This window comes from Ursus americanus, chromosome 27, assembly GCF_024610735.1.
Source record: "Ursus americanus isolate L20-20 chromosome 27, mUrsAme1.1.p, whole genome shotgun sequence".
In the NCBI taxonomy this organism is placed as follows: domain Eukaryota; kingdom Metazoa; phylum Chordata; class Mammalia; order Carnivora; family Ursidae; genus Ursus; species Ursus americanus.
Window position 1 is genome coordinate 28,683,608 of NC_142153.1, and position 19,877 is coordinate 28,703,484.

Genomic DNA, 19,877 nt, shown 5'->3' on the forward strand with positions numbered 1-19,877 from the left:
GGAATGCAGTAGTTTTAAATAACCATCATAACTCAGACTAATTCCAAGAAAAACTGCTTTCAAATTGTACCCCTGGGAGCGTGGGTGGGTGTGGACAGAGACCATCGTCTCAGGAGTATGCCCTCTTTGGTCCACTGGCTGCTTTAACCGCTCACAGGACCCATGCAGTTCTGGAAGTTACTGACACTCTGCCTCACACCTGCCTCACTTAAAATTGGGGCACTGGGCGGGGTGCTAAGCCAGGAGACTGAGTCATTACTTTTTGGAAAAATCAGTGTGTCCATAGCAATATTACATCAGTGACAACCATCTATGGTGGATTTTTTTTCTCAAGGTGCAAGGGGAGATAAAATGTTCATCTTTTCCCATTTTATATAAAAACTGAGGTAAACCTTCACATTTTTAGGGCACATCTTAATTCCGACAAACAGAGCCTTAAATTTCTCAGCATCGATGATTTCAAGCAAGGGTGGTCTTAGCCGACGAGTGAAGCAAGGCATACACATTTATTGAACATGCTACTTCAAAAAGAGGGAAAGTTACTTTATTATGTGGGCTATCCCCAAGATTAACCTCATTTTTATTTAAATGAAATTAATTCATGACAGTCCAGGAACAGAATGAGTCAGCACGACACGAGCATCCTTCCCCAAGTTACGTGGCTCTCACACACGGTTGCAGGGAGGATTCTGCTAACAAGACACAGTCTCTCTGCTCGGATGGAGGTTCCCGTGTCCTACTGAACTCACAGCAGTGACTACTAGTTCTCTCCTGTTTCCATTCAGGAGTGAACATGGTTAAAACAAACCGAGAGTTATCTTAGCTGCCATCCCCTAAAATACATTCTTGAGGGAAAGCAACGAGGGGATCAGATGGCTTTTATCAAATAACCACTTAATGATAATCTTTCTTCCACTCCTTTCTATTATTTGGTTGGGCTCAAGGGGAGGGAGTGGACAATCCCCCAATAAATTATGGGTGGAAAATTGCGTGAGTTATGAGTCCTACTAAGTTCTGCTTTGAAAATTATCACCACTTTTAGGGCGATTGATTGTTCCTTGGAAACAATGGGAGCAAATCGTGCTTGAAAGTTAACATCCTATGCAGATATACCTTCTTGGATGCTCATCTTAGTTTAGAAAACACTGAATGAGGGTCTGGAATGTTTTTCAATACCACCAAGCAATTCTCCCATTCTCTCTGAGCTTGGGCTGAGTGCCTTACGGTTGGAATCAATTCTGACACTCTCTACCTGGAGACAGTGTCTGACCCCACGGGTGAAGGGCTCAGTCCTAAAAGACGGCTCCCACTTTGGAGGCAGGTCACAAAGCCAGCTTGACGCCTGTGCTTCTGACTCACCTGTGATAGACCAGAAACAGTCGTTATCCCTCTTTGGATTTTATCCTCTGCTGGAAGAGCTCATGTATCCTAGGGAAACATTTGCTTACACTTAGCAGTTACATCCTTTGTATTGTGAAGAATTATATTCTGTGCCCTTTATTATGTAACGAGTACAGGTGAACAGTCAGATGAAGAGGTATAGGGTGCAAGGTCTGGAAGGGGTCTCAGCATAGGAGCTTCTGTGCCCCGGAATCGGGGTGTAAGAATTGTTATAGAGCTCAACTTACCCCCACTCCCTCCCCAATCCACTGCTTCACCAGAGGTCTGTGAGTGGGGCAGGAATTTCCAGCCAGCTCCTCATTGGGTCTTTCTGTTGACCAGACCCATCCTGATGCTACGGAGGGCCCCACCCCAAGTCACTGTATTAGCTAAACTCAGGTGTAATCTAAGGGGGCTCTGTATGAGAAAGATAGTCTCAAACAAAGGAAATTCCAAGGGTTCTAGAATCTCTGCCAGGATGCTGGAACAAAGACCAAGTATATTTTACAATAGAGGAATGTCACAGAAGTGACTTTCCTCATGTTAAGGAAAGAGGAGCCCTTCAAAAAGTGAAGAGAAGTAATAAAGGTCAGGAAGCAAGAAAGGGCATGGGCGTCCAGGAAAGAAGTGGTGACTCCTTACACTTTGCTCTTAGGGTGTGTTTGGGAAAGTGGCATTAGGTGGGCTGGAAACCTTAAAAGTGGGCCAGATTTTAACAGTCCTCAGTGGTGCCTGGGTGGCTCCATTGGTGAAGTGTCCAACTCTTGGTTTTGACTCAAGTCATGACCTCAGGGTTGTGAGATTGAGCCCCGTCAGGCTCTGCACTCAGCTGAAAGTCTGCTTGAAATTCTCTCTCCCTCTGCCCGCCCCCATGCTCACTCTCTCTCTCTCCCTCAAATAAATAAAGAAATCTTAAAAAAAACACACACACACAAAGGTCTTCAGTATCTAGTGGCTTCAGACTATGAACAGTGCAAATCCATCAGTGGTTTTAAAATATTCAATTACTTTTAAAAGTTAGAGACATACATTTTCAGTGAACACTAAAGAAAACCAGTGTCCTTCAGATAATGAGCATTTCTGGTTAAGCTCAAGCATGACCATAGCACACATCTCAAGGACCCCAGGAGACAGCTTTCCCACCTGTTTCTAGAGGTCTCTTTTTACAATTCTCTGGGACCTACAGGTGTTTTAAGAATTAGTTTTAATTATTTATAAATCCTAATGTTTGACTGCATTAATTTTGCTGAACCCCTGTAAGATGCATTAAATAATATGCTTTGGTTTTAAGCCTCACATTTCATTTCTCTCCAAAAATAAGCTAAAGGAATAACTTTGTGCAGAGATGTAGTGACTCAAAACTCAGGTGAATGTCTCAGAGAGGCACGTTCTGTCAGAGATGTCTTTGATGGGAATCTCAAAAAGGTGCTTCTCATAGCAGGAGGAATCCAGTGTCCCCTGCGGAGATGCAGGCTATGCATAAAGTGTGAATGCTGATAGAGAAATGAACGGCCCGGCTCTGGGAGAGCCTCCAGTCTCTGAAACCTTCCCACTGTGAGTGGGTGTTGTTCCTAGCAACAGTTTATAGCAAGGGACAGGAAGGAATAGGATATATGAGGGAGAAAGAGACACAAATGAATCAAAAACACGTTAGCTCCCAGGGAGACATACTCAAGTGCATTTTAAAACAATATGTACATCTGGAAAAAAAATATGAAATTTTGTAAGAAAAAGGAAACAAATAATTTCACTTATATTTTCATCGCATCTTCTCCAAGCAACAGAAGCAGCATTTTGAGGAAAATGGAGAGAATAAAAATAGTTATGCCTGAGATTCTGCTTCTGATCTATCACCACTCACACCTTTCAAACCCGGGCATGTGCTGAGCTCTGCAGGTGGATTTCAGCAACTTGGTGGAGAGCTTCCTCTTTCTTGATGATCTGAAGTTCCAGTGTTGCCTAAGGATGATAGTGGAGCTGGTGAAATCAGAAGGGGAGATTTGGGCTAAACGTTTCTCACATGTAATGGCACAGAATGAAATGTGCTGGGGCAGCAGTGAATGGAGTCGGGAAGAGGCAGGCAGGTGGTCAGTGCATCGCAGGCGTTGAAGCACATTCTGCCCATGTAGTGCTTCAGACTGAAGGAAAGGGTTTACATATTTGTATCTATGACCCTGACAAGTAGCTTTATTGCCTTCTAGTGATATCAGAGTAGAGAAACGCTCTGGCTCCCACTGCAAAGTCAAGGCGTCCATGGAGATTCTAAAACTCCAGGCCCTACACCTATGCACCCAGATAGAAAGGCTAATTTCCTTTTATTGCATTCTCTTAAAAAATGCCGTATGTTCATTTTTGAAAGGACATAATATATTTCACAGAGTGATCTTACCACCATCACAGAAGAAATTACTTTCTAAACTAAATTGCTTTTGTCTGAGTATTTTGGTTTGAATTATTTTTTGTATATAACTTACCATTACTTAACATTGTAAAGATTCTTTTTTTTTTTTAAAGATTTTATTTATTTATTTGACAGAGACAGCCAGAGAGAGAGGGAACACAAGCAGGGGGAGTGGGAGAGGAAGAAGCAGGCTCATAGCGGAGGAGCCCGATGTGGGACTCGATCCCGGAACGCCGGGATCACGCCCTGAGCCGAAGGCAGACACTTAACGACTGCGCTACCCAGGCGCCCCTTAACATTGTAAAGATTCTTAAAAATCTACCTAAAATACTTCTTTATTAAAAGGGCTCTTTTGGGATAGGCTGGTGATGAGTATTAAGGAGGGCACATACTGCATGATGCACTGGGTGTTATATGCAAGTAATGAATCATGGAACATTGCATCAAGAACTGGGGATGTACTTTATGGTGACTAATATAACAAAATGAATATTATTTTAAAAAAATTTTTAAAAGATTTTACTTATTCATTTGACAGAGAGAGAGAGAGAGAGAGCATGAGCACACAAGCCAGGGGAGTGGCAGGCAGAGACAGAGGGAGAAGCAGACTCCCCGCTGAGCAGGGAGCCTGATGCAGAGCTTCAGGCCAAGACCCGGGATCACAACCTGAGCCGAAGGCAGACCCTTAACCAACTGAGCCCCCCAAGCACCCTTTTAAAAGGGTTCTATGAAATGTCTCATTGTTGGTGATCTTATGCCTAAACATTTTCTAAATTTTAAGTTACATCTGAATAAGAACACTAAGGTAAATCAAAGAAAAAAAAAAACAAGAAAAATTGCCTTTTACTGGACAGTTACTTGAATCAAAATATATCACATAAACTTTACCTATCTGGGAAATTATTTCAAAATGCATGTATTAATAATAAAAATTTAATTAATTAAAATAATATAAAATTAAATAAATTAAATAAATTTAATAATATAAATTTAATTAATTAAAAGGAGATAATTCAACAAATAAGACACATTTCCTCTAACAAAAATCTCTTTTTCATGTAGGAAAAGCTGATCATTTAACTTTCAAATTTACAAATAGTTTTGCTAGGGGCACCTGGGTGGCTCAGTCAGTTAAGCATCTGCCTTCTGCTCAGGTCATGATCCCAGGGTCCTCAGATGAGCCCCGCCTCAGGCTCCCTGCTCATCAGTGGGTCGGCTTCTCTCTCTCCTGCCTCTCTGATCTCTCTCTCTCTTAAATAAATAAAAAATAATACAATCTTTAAAAAAATGAAAAACAGTTTTGCTATATCTCTGTTTAATTTTGAACCTTATCAATAGATGATATAATTTTTTCTTAATAGTTGTATAAATAAATTACTCCTGGATGATAAATTATCAATGAAATCAATTACTGATTAGGAGACTGGTAATTTTCTTTTGCATATTCATACCTATGCAGATCAGTTTTATTTTGATTATCTTGGAAGTAGTTGAATAAAGAAAAAAAGGAGAGCAGGAAGGAGAAAAGTATGTCACTGTGTCCACACTACCTTAATGATTCATTCATAATGATAAACTGATAAATGATTCACATGATAAATTCATCGTTTAGAAATCACTAGTCTTACTTATTATAATAATACACTGAAAAGGTGAGGTCTTGCTTCTTAGTTGAGTTGGGAAAACATGCGATCCTAGGATCAAATTTCCAATGCACCTGCCCAGTTCAGTCCTAGAAAGTTACTGTAGAGTGAACGGTACATGATGGTTTTAACCATTCCTATATCTGTACTTCCCAGTTCACTCACAACAGGTAGTTCAGCAGGAGCAAGTACTTTGCTTCACCACCTTTTCCAAATAAAGGAAACTTTCAGGTTCCAGGTTTCATTTCAATTTGGCAGTTTTGTCAGATTTGGCTACCCTAGAGTTATGTCAGTGACATAATCTCTTTCCTTAGTGGTAAATGAAATCAATCAATCAATCATCTATCTATCATCTATCTATCTATCTATCTATCTATCTATCTATCTATCTATCTATCTAATCTAGTCACCCTGTATACCAACACATATATTATATATGTATATAATTCTCATTTAAGTTATAGGGTGGTATTAAAATGTGACTCATTATTATTTAGCGCTGTTCTGCTGGGTTTGTACCCTGTATTAAATTTGGTCATGGCTCAGTAGGATTGTTCCCCCTCCACTGCCATGGGCTTATAAATACAGGAATAGGAATAGAAACTCTCCTATGGAAGTCAGGTTCATTTTGTTAAGGAAGACTTTTACCGGTGTTTTTCTCATTAGCACAATGCCCTGCAAATGAAGTCCGGACAGAATCTTCTGGAGTCATCCTCAGTCCAGGTTACCCAGGCAACTATTTTAACTCCCAGACATGCTCGTGGAGTATTAAAGTGGAACCAAACTATAATATCACGATCTTTGTGGATACATTTCAAAGTGAAAAGCAATTCGATGCACTGGAAGTGTTTGATGGTGAGTTTCATTACTCTTTTTTTTTTTTTTTTAACCTACCAGTGACCTCTCCATAGTATAATAAAAATACCATCAAGATGTTTTTGTTACACAAGGACTTTTATATATTCGTGAGTTAAATTATATCTCCCCCAAACAGAAAATGAATTATTCTTGCATTTGTGTGGTCTCAAGAGTCTGTACAACATGAACATACTTTTGTTAATATTTCAACTTTTAAGCAATTAATATGCTAGCTATGCATTCTGAAAATGTCTTGAATTTACTTGAACCATTACTTAATTCTTTCATGTGGGAATTTAGAATAGATGAGCTCATATAGCTCTTCCTTTCTCTCTTTCTAAGTATTCTATTGATTCAGAAGATATTTTAGGAAGTTTAAGAGAGCTAAAGGTACTTTAATCAATTTAAATGATTATTTTACTAGAACTACATAAAAATAATGGCTCACAGAGATTTCTAGACGATAAATGCTACAGAAGTCTTTAATGTGCAATCTTTTAAAAAATAGTACAATGCACTTACCAAATGTTAATACTATTTTCAACTCGAGTCTTATACATTTTTACATATTTCTAACAAACTTATTAATAGAACAATGCCGTGCTTAAAAGAAGTATGTGGTTGAATTGTCAATTTGAAGTGGAGATGATGCTAATATTTTTCCTTGTATAGAAGCATTATCATAACCCAGAAAATTGGACCAAGATACAAATATGGCTGTATATAATAATAAGGCTTTTGCATGTTTTGATGGATTGTCATTGAGTTCAGTAAAATAACAATCAACTCAATAAAAAAAAATTACTGTAATTGATTCTGTGTGTGTCTCTATGCCTTCTACTTCCTTGGTGAATCATAATAGTCAAGTTGTTCATATGGATAGACACCACATGAATCAATTTATGTATTTCCTAAGGTGACGAGCTACTAAATTGGAAATTAAGCTCACACTTAGATACATAGACACAGAGGGATGAGGAGCAATATTTTCATGTTTAGAGGTTTTTTTGAGTGTATGTTAAAGCAGGCATGGGCCGTTGAAGACTTTTTCTGTAGTCTTTAGGATGGAAAGCAGCAATTTATTAGCCAAGTACAAAAACAGGATTCTTAGGTCAATGAGGAATCAGGTAAGCATGATTCTGAGGTCAATTAGATGACATACAAAACTAAAGTAGGTGAGCAGCCCACTTCTGGGGCTGCGTGTGTGTGTGTGTGTGTGTGTGTGTGTGTGTGTGTGTGTACATATTCTTATATACTCTATGTAATTAAATATATTTGCACAATTACTGTAAATGTATTCATGTTCCCTTGTTTCACTTTAGTCGGATTGGAATTTAGCTGACAGTGTTTCTCGCTTGCAATTACAGGAGCAAATTTATTACCAATATTTTGTCTGAAGTGCTTACAGTTTGATCTCCCCAAAATATGGGTGGATCATACCCATTACAAACCACAATGTAGATAGTAGAGATAATATCAAAGCCCTTGCTGTTAAAATGATCAGAGATCCATGTTTGGCTTTGTGCTAGTCTCAAAGATTTGTCTATAAAATGAAAGGGCACAGTTTTATATGAATATTTTATTAAGTGTTAGCATGTTTGTTGCATTAAGTGTCATGTTTATCACACCTCTCTCTCTGTCTTCTGTAAGATAGTGGTTCTTTTATAGCTCATGAGTTGCCAAAAACCATGTTGAAAATATTGATTTTGAACTTTATTATCCCAGGAGTATATTCCTGTCTGTAGCTCCAATAGTGGCTGTTCCTTGATTAAAAAAAGAAATAAACAAAAAGAATGAATCATTATCGACCTCAATTGAGAAAGGTGTCAACATGAAGACTGTGGTGTTCACTCGTACAATACTTAATAGTTTCCACAGTGGTGGTAGAAACAGCTACTCTCTGTTATGGCTCTGCAGTCTTCTATGCGGGCAGAATTGGATGTGTATTTTTAAAGAAGAGTCCTTGAGGAAGCTTGTTGCATGTTAGGCAAAAAGAACAGATGAAAACTGATGAAGAATTCATTGCTGGAATAAGAATACCTGAAGCTTTACTCTTGAGTGCTGTCATGAAAGTGACATTTTAAAACTTCATAAGCGCAGGTTAATTTCCCGGCGGTATTTTATTTTAGAATATATATCATTTTTATTTTATTTTATTTATTTGACAGAGATAGAGACAGCCAGCAAGAGAGGGAACACAAGCAGGGGGAGTGGGAGAGGAAGAAGCAGGCTCATAGCGGAGGAGCCTGATGTGGGGCTCGATCCCATAACGCCGTGATCACGCCCTGAGCCGAAGGCAGATGCTTAACGACTGAGCCATCCAGGCGCCCCAAGAATATATATCATTTCTTTAGACAACTACAACAATGAGAAAACCAACAGCCAAAACACAAAGTCTTTAATTATAAAATGCAGTCATCCTTTTATGGGGCATCTTCTAGGAAACTGAGAAGTAGCATTTCATCTGGTCCTACTTTGCTCTAGCAAAACAGAACATTGCCTGGATCATTTCTAACATATTAGTTTTTGTATTTGATGACTAGGGCTGCCGTCCCAAAGTGCCAACATGGGGGAAAACATTTCAACAACGGAAATGTATTTCCTCCCAGTCCTGGAGGCGGGAAGTCCAGCTTGCAGGTGTGGGCAGGGCTGGTTTCTCCAAGGTCTCATCTCTCCTCATGTCCTCACGTGGACACCCCTCAGTGTGTGTCTGTGTCCTGATCTCTTCTTTGTGCAAGGATTCCAGTCTTACTGGATTAGGGCTTATTCCAGGGTCCTCACTTAACTTTAATTATCTCTTTAAAGACCTTATCTCCAAATACAGTCACATTCTGACGTACTGGCAGGTATGGCTTCCCTATATATATTTGCAGTAACACAATTCCATGCTGTTTGTTTGTTTGTTTGTTGAAAAAATAATTTTAACTGCTCTGATTGGGATTACTTAATAAGTGAAGTTGCGGTTTCTCAGTCCCTTTGCATGAATACAAATCCTACAAACAGACTCTCAAAGCGAGTCCCATAAGCTGATAAGATGTGCAGTGCATCTAGCAGTGAGGACCGCATTCTCCCACCTGTAATGTGCTTCCCGGGAGGGAGCTGCATGATGCAGAAAAGCCACAAAGCTGTCAGACTATGAGGTGACGTGAGTTCACCAGGAGAGTGGTGTTGTAGATGACACCCAGGAAGTGGGAATATGGCTTTTGTATTCAAGAAGGCAGTTCCTCTCAGGAAGGGACATCAAGTCATGGCGGCGAGAGTCATGTTAGTAGACGGTATGCTGCACCCGCTTCTATTACTCTCTATTAGATACTGACTTTGTGTCTTGAGTTTTTAAAAACTTCAAATGTACCAAGAGGTGAAAAATGTTTAAAATACAGATGTGGACTCATTACTTGATGTGATGAATTTTAGGATTTGGCCAAAATTACCTTAGGCTCTGCTTTTTTAAAGAAGCAAGGAGTACAGAGACATTTGGAGGCTGCACTCATATCCAGTACTGTGGGACCTTTTCTAGAAGGAAATAGTACTGAAGGGGATGGGTGTTAGTGGGTCCTGCTGGCTCACGTTTTATGGTTCCTTCTCTATCTCTGTCTGTCCATGTATCTATCTGTCTCTCTATCTCTCTATCATGTAACTATGTGCCTCTATTTATATCATGTCATCATATCCTACCTATCTACATACATGCACACACAGACACATAATTTATATATGGCACACTTTTAAAGTTTTACACAATTGCTATCATATTTATCTGCAGTTAGATTTCTTCGGTCATCAGTATGCTGTTTTAAGAGTCATCTATGCCAATAAGTGTGTATCTAGTTAATTAATTTTAAATGTGTATAGAATTCCTTTTCATGGCACTTTCCATTCTTTTCGAAAATGCCAAAGTACTAGTTAGGATGTAGGTTTTGCAGTACCAAAGCAATGCTGGAGCAAACATTTGGCTACAGGAGTAACACTAGCCCACGTGTGCTGGAGTTTATAGAAATATAATGAAACCCTCAGTTGTACTAGATATTACCGAATTGCTCTCCAAAGTGATTATACTAATTCGTCCTTCTACCAGTATCACATGAAAGTCTGTATTTCCCCATATACTTAGAATATTGTCCATACTAATGATGATAAAAATTAATTTCATTTATTTTAATTGTTCCTATTTTATAATAAGGTTCATATGATCTATGTATTATATGTTAATAATGTGACATTATTTTGATTGACTATTGTGTTTTGTTTGTTTTTTAATTAGGGAATATATTTGTTGCTTTATTCATTTAGAACTCTCTGTCTACTTTGGAAATAAATATCTATTTTGCATTTAGACTCCTAAACGTAATAAAAAGCTAAAAATAGTCTGCATTTTGTAGGCGGTAGGTCATATCTGAACTTTTTTTTTGTTTTTCTGTTTTATTTAGGTTCTTCTGGTCAGAGTCCTCTGTTAGTGGTCTTAAGTGGGAACCACACTGAACAATCAAATTTTACAAGCAAGAGCAATCAGTTATATCTCCGCTGGTCCACTGATCATGCAACCAGTAAAAAAGGATTCAAGATTCGCTATACAGGTTAGTAAGTGACGTTTAAATTTGGCATAAAAGCATTTTTAATACAAGTGATCTGCAGTAAATAAAAAAAAAATTGAGATAGAGATTTGTAATGTAAACCCATTTTCCAAAGATGAGCAATTAACTCACATAGAAATAACATGATGGGAAATTACTCTGAGTGAGAGATCTCCAAACAATAGTAGGGAAAAGAGCTATTTGTTGATTACTATTTTAATAATTGTTGCTAAAATCATAAAACTTTGAATTGACTTAGAGAAAACAAAGGCATTTCCTCTAAAAGATAAAGTGATATAAACTAATTTTAAAGTAGGTTTAAATGTTAAGGGAACAAACAGGAAGAGCTATTCATAATGCTATTAGTTTTATAAGTGATAATCTCTTACTATTAACAGTATGTCTTTTTATTAATTATCTGTATGCCTCTTCATATTTGCAGACTATGTGTATATACACACACACACATATGTACACATACAAAATTAATTAATACATGTGTTTATATATATATATATTCTCATAGACATTTAAACCGTTTTGTCCTTTTCCTGTGTATTTTAATTATTCTCTGCCAGTGCTATTTATATTAATTAAATCAGTCAATATATTTATGTACTTTACATCCTGTGTACATTTGTCATATGAACTGACCCACACCTAATGTTTATACTGTCCTACAGAAACAGTAGACAATTTAAATTCCTCATATATTTTAATTACTAAGAAAAAAATCGACACTTTTCTCAGTATCTCATTCAATGACATCCCATGGGGATAACTGAGATAGGTTTCCCTAAGGAAGATGCTCACTGGCTACATTTAATTGAGGAGTGGCTTACTCGAGGACTGAATTCTATGTTGGTGTTTTATTTGGTCAGTGGTGAGGAACATCCTGAAGGGGAACAGTAAAAAGGCATAGTAGTTTTAAGAACTCCCTCTGGTTGGTAGACATCGTGAAATATTAAAAAGTATACACAACTAATGAATCATCAAACTTTACATCAGAAACCAGGGATGTACTGTATGGTGACTAACATAATATAATAAAAAAAACATTAAAAAATAAATAAAGGCAGGTAATCAGAAGGGGGAATGAAGCATGAGAGACTGTGGACTCTGGGAAACAAACTGAGGGCTTCAGAGGGGAGCGGGGTGGGGGAATGGGATAGACTGGTGATGGGTAGTAAGGAGCGCACGTATTGCCTGGTGCACTGGGTGTTATACGCAAGTAATGAATCATCGAACTTTACATCAAAAGCCAGAGATGTACTGTATGGTGACTAACAATATAATTAAAAAATTATTATTAAAAAAATAAAACAACATTAAACACCAAAAAAAAAAGTATCAAGGTTTGAAAAGGCTCTAGATGTGCAGACAGTGATCATGAAATTCAGTCATTCTTTCTTGATAAAGTTTAATAAAATACACCTGGACCTTCGTGTCTCTCCCCTCCTCTCAAAGTAGTTATTCAACATGCTTATTGACAGAGAGCTCACAATTGAAATTATTTCCATTAGACTGAGCTAGGTGAGTATTAGGGCAATGATTGGATTTGTGTTCATCATATTCCTTGTTTTGAAAAATAAATATTAAGACCTTTAGCATGTTTGAATTGATTTCCAATGTGCAAAAATGGACATTGCAGGGGAAATCACGGTGAACCCAATCTATCTTCTATCTGCGGTAAATTACTTAGTAACCTGGTGATATGATTATACCCTGAATTTTGTCTTTCAAAGGCTATTGTAATTCATTATAGAACAAGAAGATTCTCTTTGTTAAACTGTGTTGGGAGAGTAGGAAATTGGAGAATTTCAGGGAAGGCTATAAATTTTTGTTTTGTCGGTGGATACCTCTATTTTTTAACAGATTTTCATTTAAAATTCGGTGATTCAGTGACCTCTGCTAGGAGTTCATCACCAGTGGTTTTAGGGCAGGGATAGATGAACGTGTTTCTGATATGTAACAGTGTGGGTGAGGGAGCTCTAGCCTATCATATGACCACACGGTGTATCTTGCACCTCTGTTTGTCCCACATACATTATGCAATACTGGTCATCCTGACATAGGTTTGATATAATTGATCAACAAAATTTGAAACTGAAAGCTAAAAAGACAAAGCAAGTGCTGTCCAAAGGGTTCTAGTCAATGCAATGAACTGTGCTAAGTGTATTCAGAGTTAATAATGGTCCTTTGATACTAAATGAAGCATGTGAGCTTCTGTACTGGGACAGTTAAAGATGTAGATTGGTCAGACATACATCCAGAAATTCCAGAATCTCTAACTTGCCCGGTCTTCTCCCCTAGTGGATGCCTCCCCCTGCGTTTCCAGGGCACTACCAGCAGCGTTTGAGGATTGGGCATTGGTCCTCTTATTTCTTACTATAGTCACGAATCAACCAGGGGGGACTGACTGCTTTCCCTTTTGTTCTCAGAGCTCTATTTTCCCCTCTGGGCCCCTCCATATCTCATTCTAGGTGAGTTAGGAAAGAAGAGGTGTCTTGATAAGCCTGGTGATAGGAAAAAAATATATATAGTAAATAGGAGAGAAAATGGACAGTTATCAGACTGCAGTGTTGGACAATCCTGCACATTATATCCCTTAACAGACTAAGCTATGACAAAAATTATGCTTGACATGCAATGAATTATGTGGTCTCTCTGTCCCTCTAGGGCTGTTTCAGACTTAATCTTATCTCTCCCTTTAGAACAAGATCTACAGTCTGCTCCTTCTTCCTATAAATTATCTTTCTGTTTTGTTTTGTTTTTGCAGTTGGTAGCCAAGGTGCCTGATTATACTCATTCCTTTCCTAAAATAAATATTTTCCTTCATTCAAAACTTATAAAATTTGGTCTAGAACAAGTACATTAAAAAAATGGCATGGCCAACGGGGCAGTGAATCAAAAGTTTCTCGCAATAGTTAGTGAAATTAAACTTAAGAAAAATCACTCCATTAAAAAAAAATGAAATGGTGTTTGAGAAGATCATCCAGCTGAGAATATTCTCTGAGGATTCTTCTCACAGGAGCATGGTTGACAACCGAGGCCAGACACACAGACGTTGCTTCTGGGCATTGCTATGATATGGAACCTTCGAAAAGTTTCTTCTGAATTTATTTCTAAGGAGAGGTTCAACATTAAGCATTCAGACTTGTATGTGTGTTCTTTGTCTATGGAACCCCCATGGGGACGTAGTACATTTAAACCTCTTCTTTCAAAAGGAAACACACATTTCTAGTCCTTCACAACTTTATTTTATTGTTTTAATTTATCTGAAGGGAGTTCATAGGATCATTTTCTGCAGTGACACTGGCCTTGTAAGAATAAAATGAGTTTCTTTCTCTAAATGTGTAAATAAGATCCAGAGCCTTTAGCTATAGGAATGTTGTGTTCTGTGTAGGCAAGACTGTGTGATTATAACAAATGCCTGTCTTCAATTTTAAAAAGTTCCTACAGAGGCAACGATTAAAGCTATTGTAAGATTTGTATTGACCTGGAATAGTGCGTTTTCTTCAGGGATTTTATTCAAATCCCATATGTTAAAAAGAAGCTTCATATCTACATCATTGTGCAATTCACGAGACCCACTTAGCAACCGCGGCAAGGCAGAAGTTAATGGCTTTAACTGCAAAATACTATATACTTCTGTTCTCCATTTTAATGATACTTTTCTTTTTTAGTACTGAGAATTGTTTTGTTTCAAATAAGGTGCCCAGAGCCATACCTCACCATTTCTTATTCTGGTGGTCACTCAGCTTATTTAAGTGGGTAAGCCTTAAGGGACGAGTGAGGGAATTCCGTATGATTCTTCCATGTATTTCCTTATAATATTTTATAGTCAGAAAGTCCAGATCTGCCTTCACATCGAGTAATAATTGCATATTATCCAAACTTCAAAATAAGAGATTGAACCTTGGCTCTAGGCTTTTGAGATGCTTTTTGGTTTTGCTTTGTTCTGCTTTGCTTTAGAGTTTATTTTTTTTCAGAGGAGTTTTAGATTCACAGTAAAATTGAGGAAAAGATACAAAATGTTCCTATGTACCCCCTGTCCCTACACAGACCAGCCTCCCCCACTGTCGACATCCCCACCAGATGGTCCATTTGTTAGAATCAGTGAACCTATGCGGATTCATCATTATCACCTGGAGTCCATGGTCTACATCAGGGTTATTCTTGGTGTCGTATATTCTGTGGGTTTGGACACATGTATAATGACATGTATCCATCATTATAGTATCACATAGAGTAGTCTCCCTGCCCTAAACATCCTCTGTGTTCCACCTGTTCATCTCTCCCTTTGACCCTTGGCAACCGCTGAAATTTTCATCATCTATATAGGGTTGCCTTTTCCAGAATGCCATATAGTTGGAATCCTACAGTTGGTAACCTTTTCAGATTGACTTCTTTCACTTAGTAATAAGCATTTAAGGTTCCTCCATTTCTTTTCATGGTTTGATGGCTCATTTCTTTTTGGTGCTGAAGAATATTCCACTGCCCAGATGGACCACTGTTTATTTGTCCATCACCTACCAAAGGCATCTTGGTTGCTTCCAAGTTTGAGCAGTTATCAATAGAGTTACGATAAACATTCATGTGCATTTTATTTTGTTTTGTTTTTGTTTTGTTTTCTGGTGGACATAGATTTTTAACTCTTTGGGCAAATGCCAAGGAGTATGACTGCTGAATCAGAGTGTGAGAGGATGTTTAGTTTTATAAGAAACTGCCCCCGTCTTCTAAAGTGGTTGCACCATGTTGCATTCTCATCAGCAATGAGTCAGAATGCCTCTTGCTTCATATCCTTGCCAGCCTTTGGTGTTTGGGGATGCTTTTTAGAATCAGTTGACATATTGGTGCTGATTTCCCACTATTTAAACAATAAAGATATTTCATTTATATCCCTCTTACCAGGGGAAACCCAAGGGTCTCTATTTATTTATTTATGCCTGTATGTGTTTGTGTGCCCATAGCACCTTACTGCAGCTTGACCCACACTCCGAAGAACGGTGGTATTTTCAATAGGACCACGGGAGCACTTGGGAGTAAAGTGCATTATTTTTGCAAGCCTGGGTATCGAATGATCGGCCACAGTAACGCAACCTGTCGACGGAATCCAGGAGGCATGTATCAGTGGGATTCTCTCGCTCCCCTCTGCCAGGGTAAGAAATGTATTTTTTTTATCCCCAAACTTGAGTTAAATTTATTGTTCTTATTTTACTCACATATTGAGAATTACTGAAGCAGCAGAGATGGATAAAAGGTAAGGAAAAATTGAATGTGGGTTTATAGAAGTACAAATTAAACTTTCCACCGGCCATGCAAACATTTCTGACATTTACACTAGGCTTGATTTAGCTTTATAGCCTGAATTCAGAGGATGGTTGAACATTCCCTAGATGCCGGGTAGAATTATCCTAATACTTACTTGTATTTCATTTTGAAGTAAAAAATATGTTATTTCATGTAGATTCAAAAGAATTTTTCTTGACAGTTGTATTAATTAAAAAATCAATTTACTAAAACCCCCTTTAAAAAATTTAGATTAAAAACTCATTCTTTGAGCCATATGCTATTTATTTCATTTTCCTTTGGTCATTTACATCTAGGGCTTATTAAAGTTGATTTCAATATTTCATGTTTATTTGCGTATTTTATCAGATGCATAAAAATCAAATTTTCAAATAAGGCATTTTAATTTTAATTGAAGGCTTTGGAGTCATGAAATTTTCATAGTTTTGCCTTATCGAGATTTATATTCATAATAAAATATATTGGTCTTTGAAAGCTAATTATGATTTATGAATGGAGCCTCATATTGGCTTCCTTTTTGTCTCTTTTTTCATAGATTTAGATTTTCTGGTATTGCTCTCTGAGACAATAATGGGTATTTACCCCAGTGACTATATGTGTCTTTAACCAGCAGAAGTTAATCAGATACTTAGCTTGCTTCATTTATGTTCCAGCTCCAGAAATTTTTCTTAAATATAAGACAAACATAAAGACCCAAAAGCTGCTTTCATTCGGAATGATGATTTTGTTCTTTAAAAGAAGAAATGATTCTCATTTTCTTTAAATGTTCTGTCTCTGTCTAGGACGTAGACTCTGTTGCTCAGAGAGCAGCCCTGGGGACAGAATGCCAATGGCACTAATAATGACGAAACTTCAAACTGGACAGTGGGGGCGGGTGTTGAGCAGCATTGGGAGAAGTTCCCAGAATCAGGACTTCTAGAGCCCGAGTCACAAAGTAGAGCCCAGGTGGAAGGTGCTGTCAGAATAGAAGGCACTAGAAGGCAGGGGAGCAGACCTTGGTGTGATGGGAGGGACACAGGAAGAGCCACAATCCCGGCGTATGACCGTGCCTCTTCCTGCTCTGGGAGGAGTTCCAAAAACCCCTACAGAGCTGGAGACATGGCTTGCTCTTCCTAGGAATAGTTGAAAGGATAAGATGAGGTCTGCAGGTGTTTTTCTCATACGTTGTGACCTCTCTGTCCTGCTCCCATTTCCTCCCTTAGCAGAACTATGTAAGGCTGAAGTAAATGACTCAGTAACAGTGCATCCAAACCCAGATCCTCGGGGAGTCTGTGCAGTTTGCGCTCAGGAATCTGAGGGAGTGGGGTGTGTGTGTATCTGTTCTTTGCATTGAGCATAACCAGGAAGCAATGATGCTGTGGATGTGGCATGTGGGAGTCACGCCACACACTTTGCATGGAAAATTAGACTATCTTCCTTCAGATTTCTTCTGGCAGATAAACAACCTACACGATTGCATTCTCAAATGATCACGTGCTCCAGAAGCAGCATCTTCCTACAACAAAACCCCAGGGTTCAGCCGGTTTTGTTAACTATTCTGATAGCCAGGCAGTCTGAAGGATTGTGTTCTTTCTTTATAGACTATGACTTATAAAACCTGCAGGGCACTGAAGAATCATCTAGTTCAATTTACTTATTTTCAAGTGTCTGGAACTGAAGGTCATAAAAGTTAAAGTGACTTATCAATAATCATAAATATATTGACCTAGAATCCAGACCTTCTGCCTACACTTCAGTGTTTGAATCAAATTGCTTTCTGCCAAAAGGAATTCTACTCATAAAAAATCTTGTAAGCACCAATTCTGGAGATAATCTGTATTTTCAGTATTTAAATTCATTTACCGTGGAAAAGTCTTTTGTCTTTCGGTCGTAGGTATTTATAATTTGTATAAAATAGCATTTTGGTTATAGTAAGATACAGAATATTTTCATCATATGTGAGGCTATAATGTTTAAAAATAAAAACCATGGTAGAAAGTAAGCTTTCTAAAAGTCACTTAAAAGATGTGGCTCAATTGCATAAGCATTTTTGTCACTTAAAAATAAAATTAAATCTTTTAAAATAAACAGAAATGACTACACAAATAGATGAAGGCCATTGAGAAAGTGTCCTGCAATTTTAAAGGAGTAAGCAATATAACATATATGGGCACTTTATACCCTAAGGGTCTTTTACTCGTGATTAAAGTATCATTAGAGTCGATTCAGGTGAATTTAATATGAGATATAAATGTGTGATTGCTACAGTATTTAGTGGGGGAAATTTGATGTATTCAGCATTATTCACTTTCCTTTGTTGCTTATAGAATGTAAAACTTTTGCATAATGTAAATACCTGACTTAGAGAAAGCCATTGGCCTCAATTGACACAGTCTAGTGGAGGCTTTGTGGATTATCAATTCCTTTCTTTTACTTTTTAATTAATTAATTAATTAATTTTTATTATGTTCAGTTAGCCACTGTATAGTACATCATTATTTTTGATGTAGTGCTCAACAATTCTTTAGTTGAGTATAACACCCAGTGCTCATAATAGCACGTGCCCTCCTTAATACCCATCACCCGGTTACCCCATTTCCCCACTCCCCTCCCTTCTGTAACCCTCAGTTTGGCTCCTGGAGTCCAGAGTCTCTCACGGTTTCTCTCCCTCTCTGATTTCTTCCCATTCAGTTTTCCCTCCCTTCCCCTATGGTCCTCCGTGCTATTCCTTATGTTCCACATATGAGCGAAACCATATGATAATTGTCTTTCTCTGCTTGACTGATTTCACTTAGCATAATCCTCTCCAGTTCCATCCATGTCGATGCAAATGGTAGGTATTCATCCTTTCTGATGGCTGAGTGATATTCCATTGTATATATGGACCACATCTTCTTTATCCATTCGTCTGCTGAAGGGCGTCCCAGCTCCTTCTACATTTTGGCTATTGTGAACATTGCTGCTATGAACATTGGGGTGCATGTGCCCCTTCTATTCACTACATCTGTATCTTTGGGGTAAATACCTAGTAGTGCAATTGTTGGATCATAGGGTAATTCTATTCTTAACTTCTTGAAGAACCTCCATACAGTTTTCCAGAGTGGCTGTACCAAGTTGCGTTCCCACCAATGGTGTAAGAGGGTTCCCCTTTCTCTACATCTTCACCAACATTTGTTGTTTCCTGCCTTGTTAAGTTTTGCCATTCTAACTGATGTAAGGTGGTATCTCATTGTGGTTTTGATTTGTATTTCCCTGATGGCAAATGATGTTGAACATTTTTTATGTGTCTGTTAGCCATTTGTATGTCTTCTTTGGAGAAGTGTCTGTTCATGTCTTCTGCCCATTTCTTGATTGGATTGTTTGTTTTTTGGGTGTTGAGTTTGATAAGTTCTTTATAGATCTTGGATACCAGCCCTTTATCTGAAATGTCATTTTAGTTCCTTTCTTATATTAAATCATCTAGTCTGTGTTCTGTATCAGGCTAGGAGGATTCCCCTATCACTTCAAAAATCTGTTGAGTGTTTGTATATGCTCAGATGTAAGGAAACAAAATGAATGAGACCTGTTTCCTCCCTTCAAGAGAATCACCACCTAACCATGAAAAAAGATTTATGAATTATGACAATAAGCATCATGGATATCATGACCGAATTTATATATATCATTAGTTAAACAGCGTCATCCTTCAGGTACATATGGAACTCTTCTTAGATGAATGTCTCTAAAAAAATA

General features: G+C 38.0%; 1 protein-coding gene across 1 annotated transcript in view; it reads left to right on the top strand.

Annotated features, from left to right (window-relative positions):
* Nucleotides 1-19,877, top strand: part of CSMD1 (CUB and Sushi multiple domains 1) — a 1,039,667-nt gene that overhangs the window by 889,953 nt on the left and 129,837 nt on the right. The window contains exons 45-47 of the mRNA XM_087856321.1: nt 6,091-6,279; nt 10,710-10,856; nt 15,827-16,015. Of these exons, the coding sequence (XP_087712447.1) occupies nt 6,091-6,279; nt 10,710-10,856; nt 15,827-16,015 (525 nt within the window). The remainder of the gene's footprint in view (nt 1-6,090; nt 6,280-10,709; nt 10,857-15,826; nt 16,016-19,877) is intronic.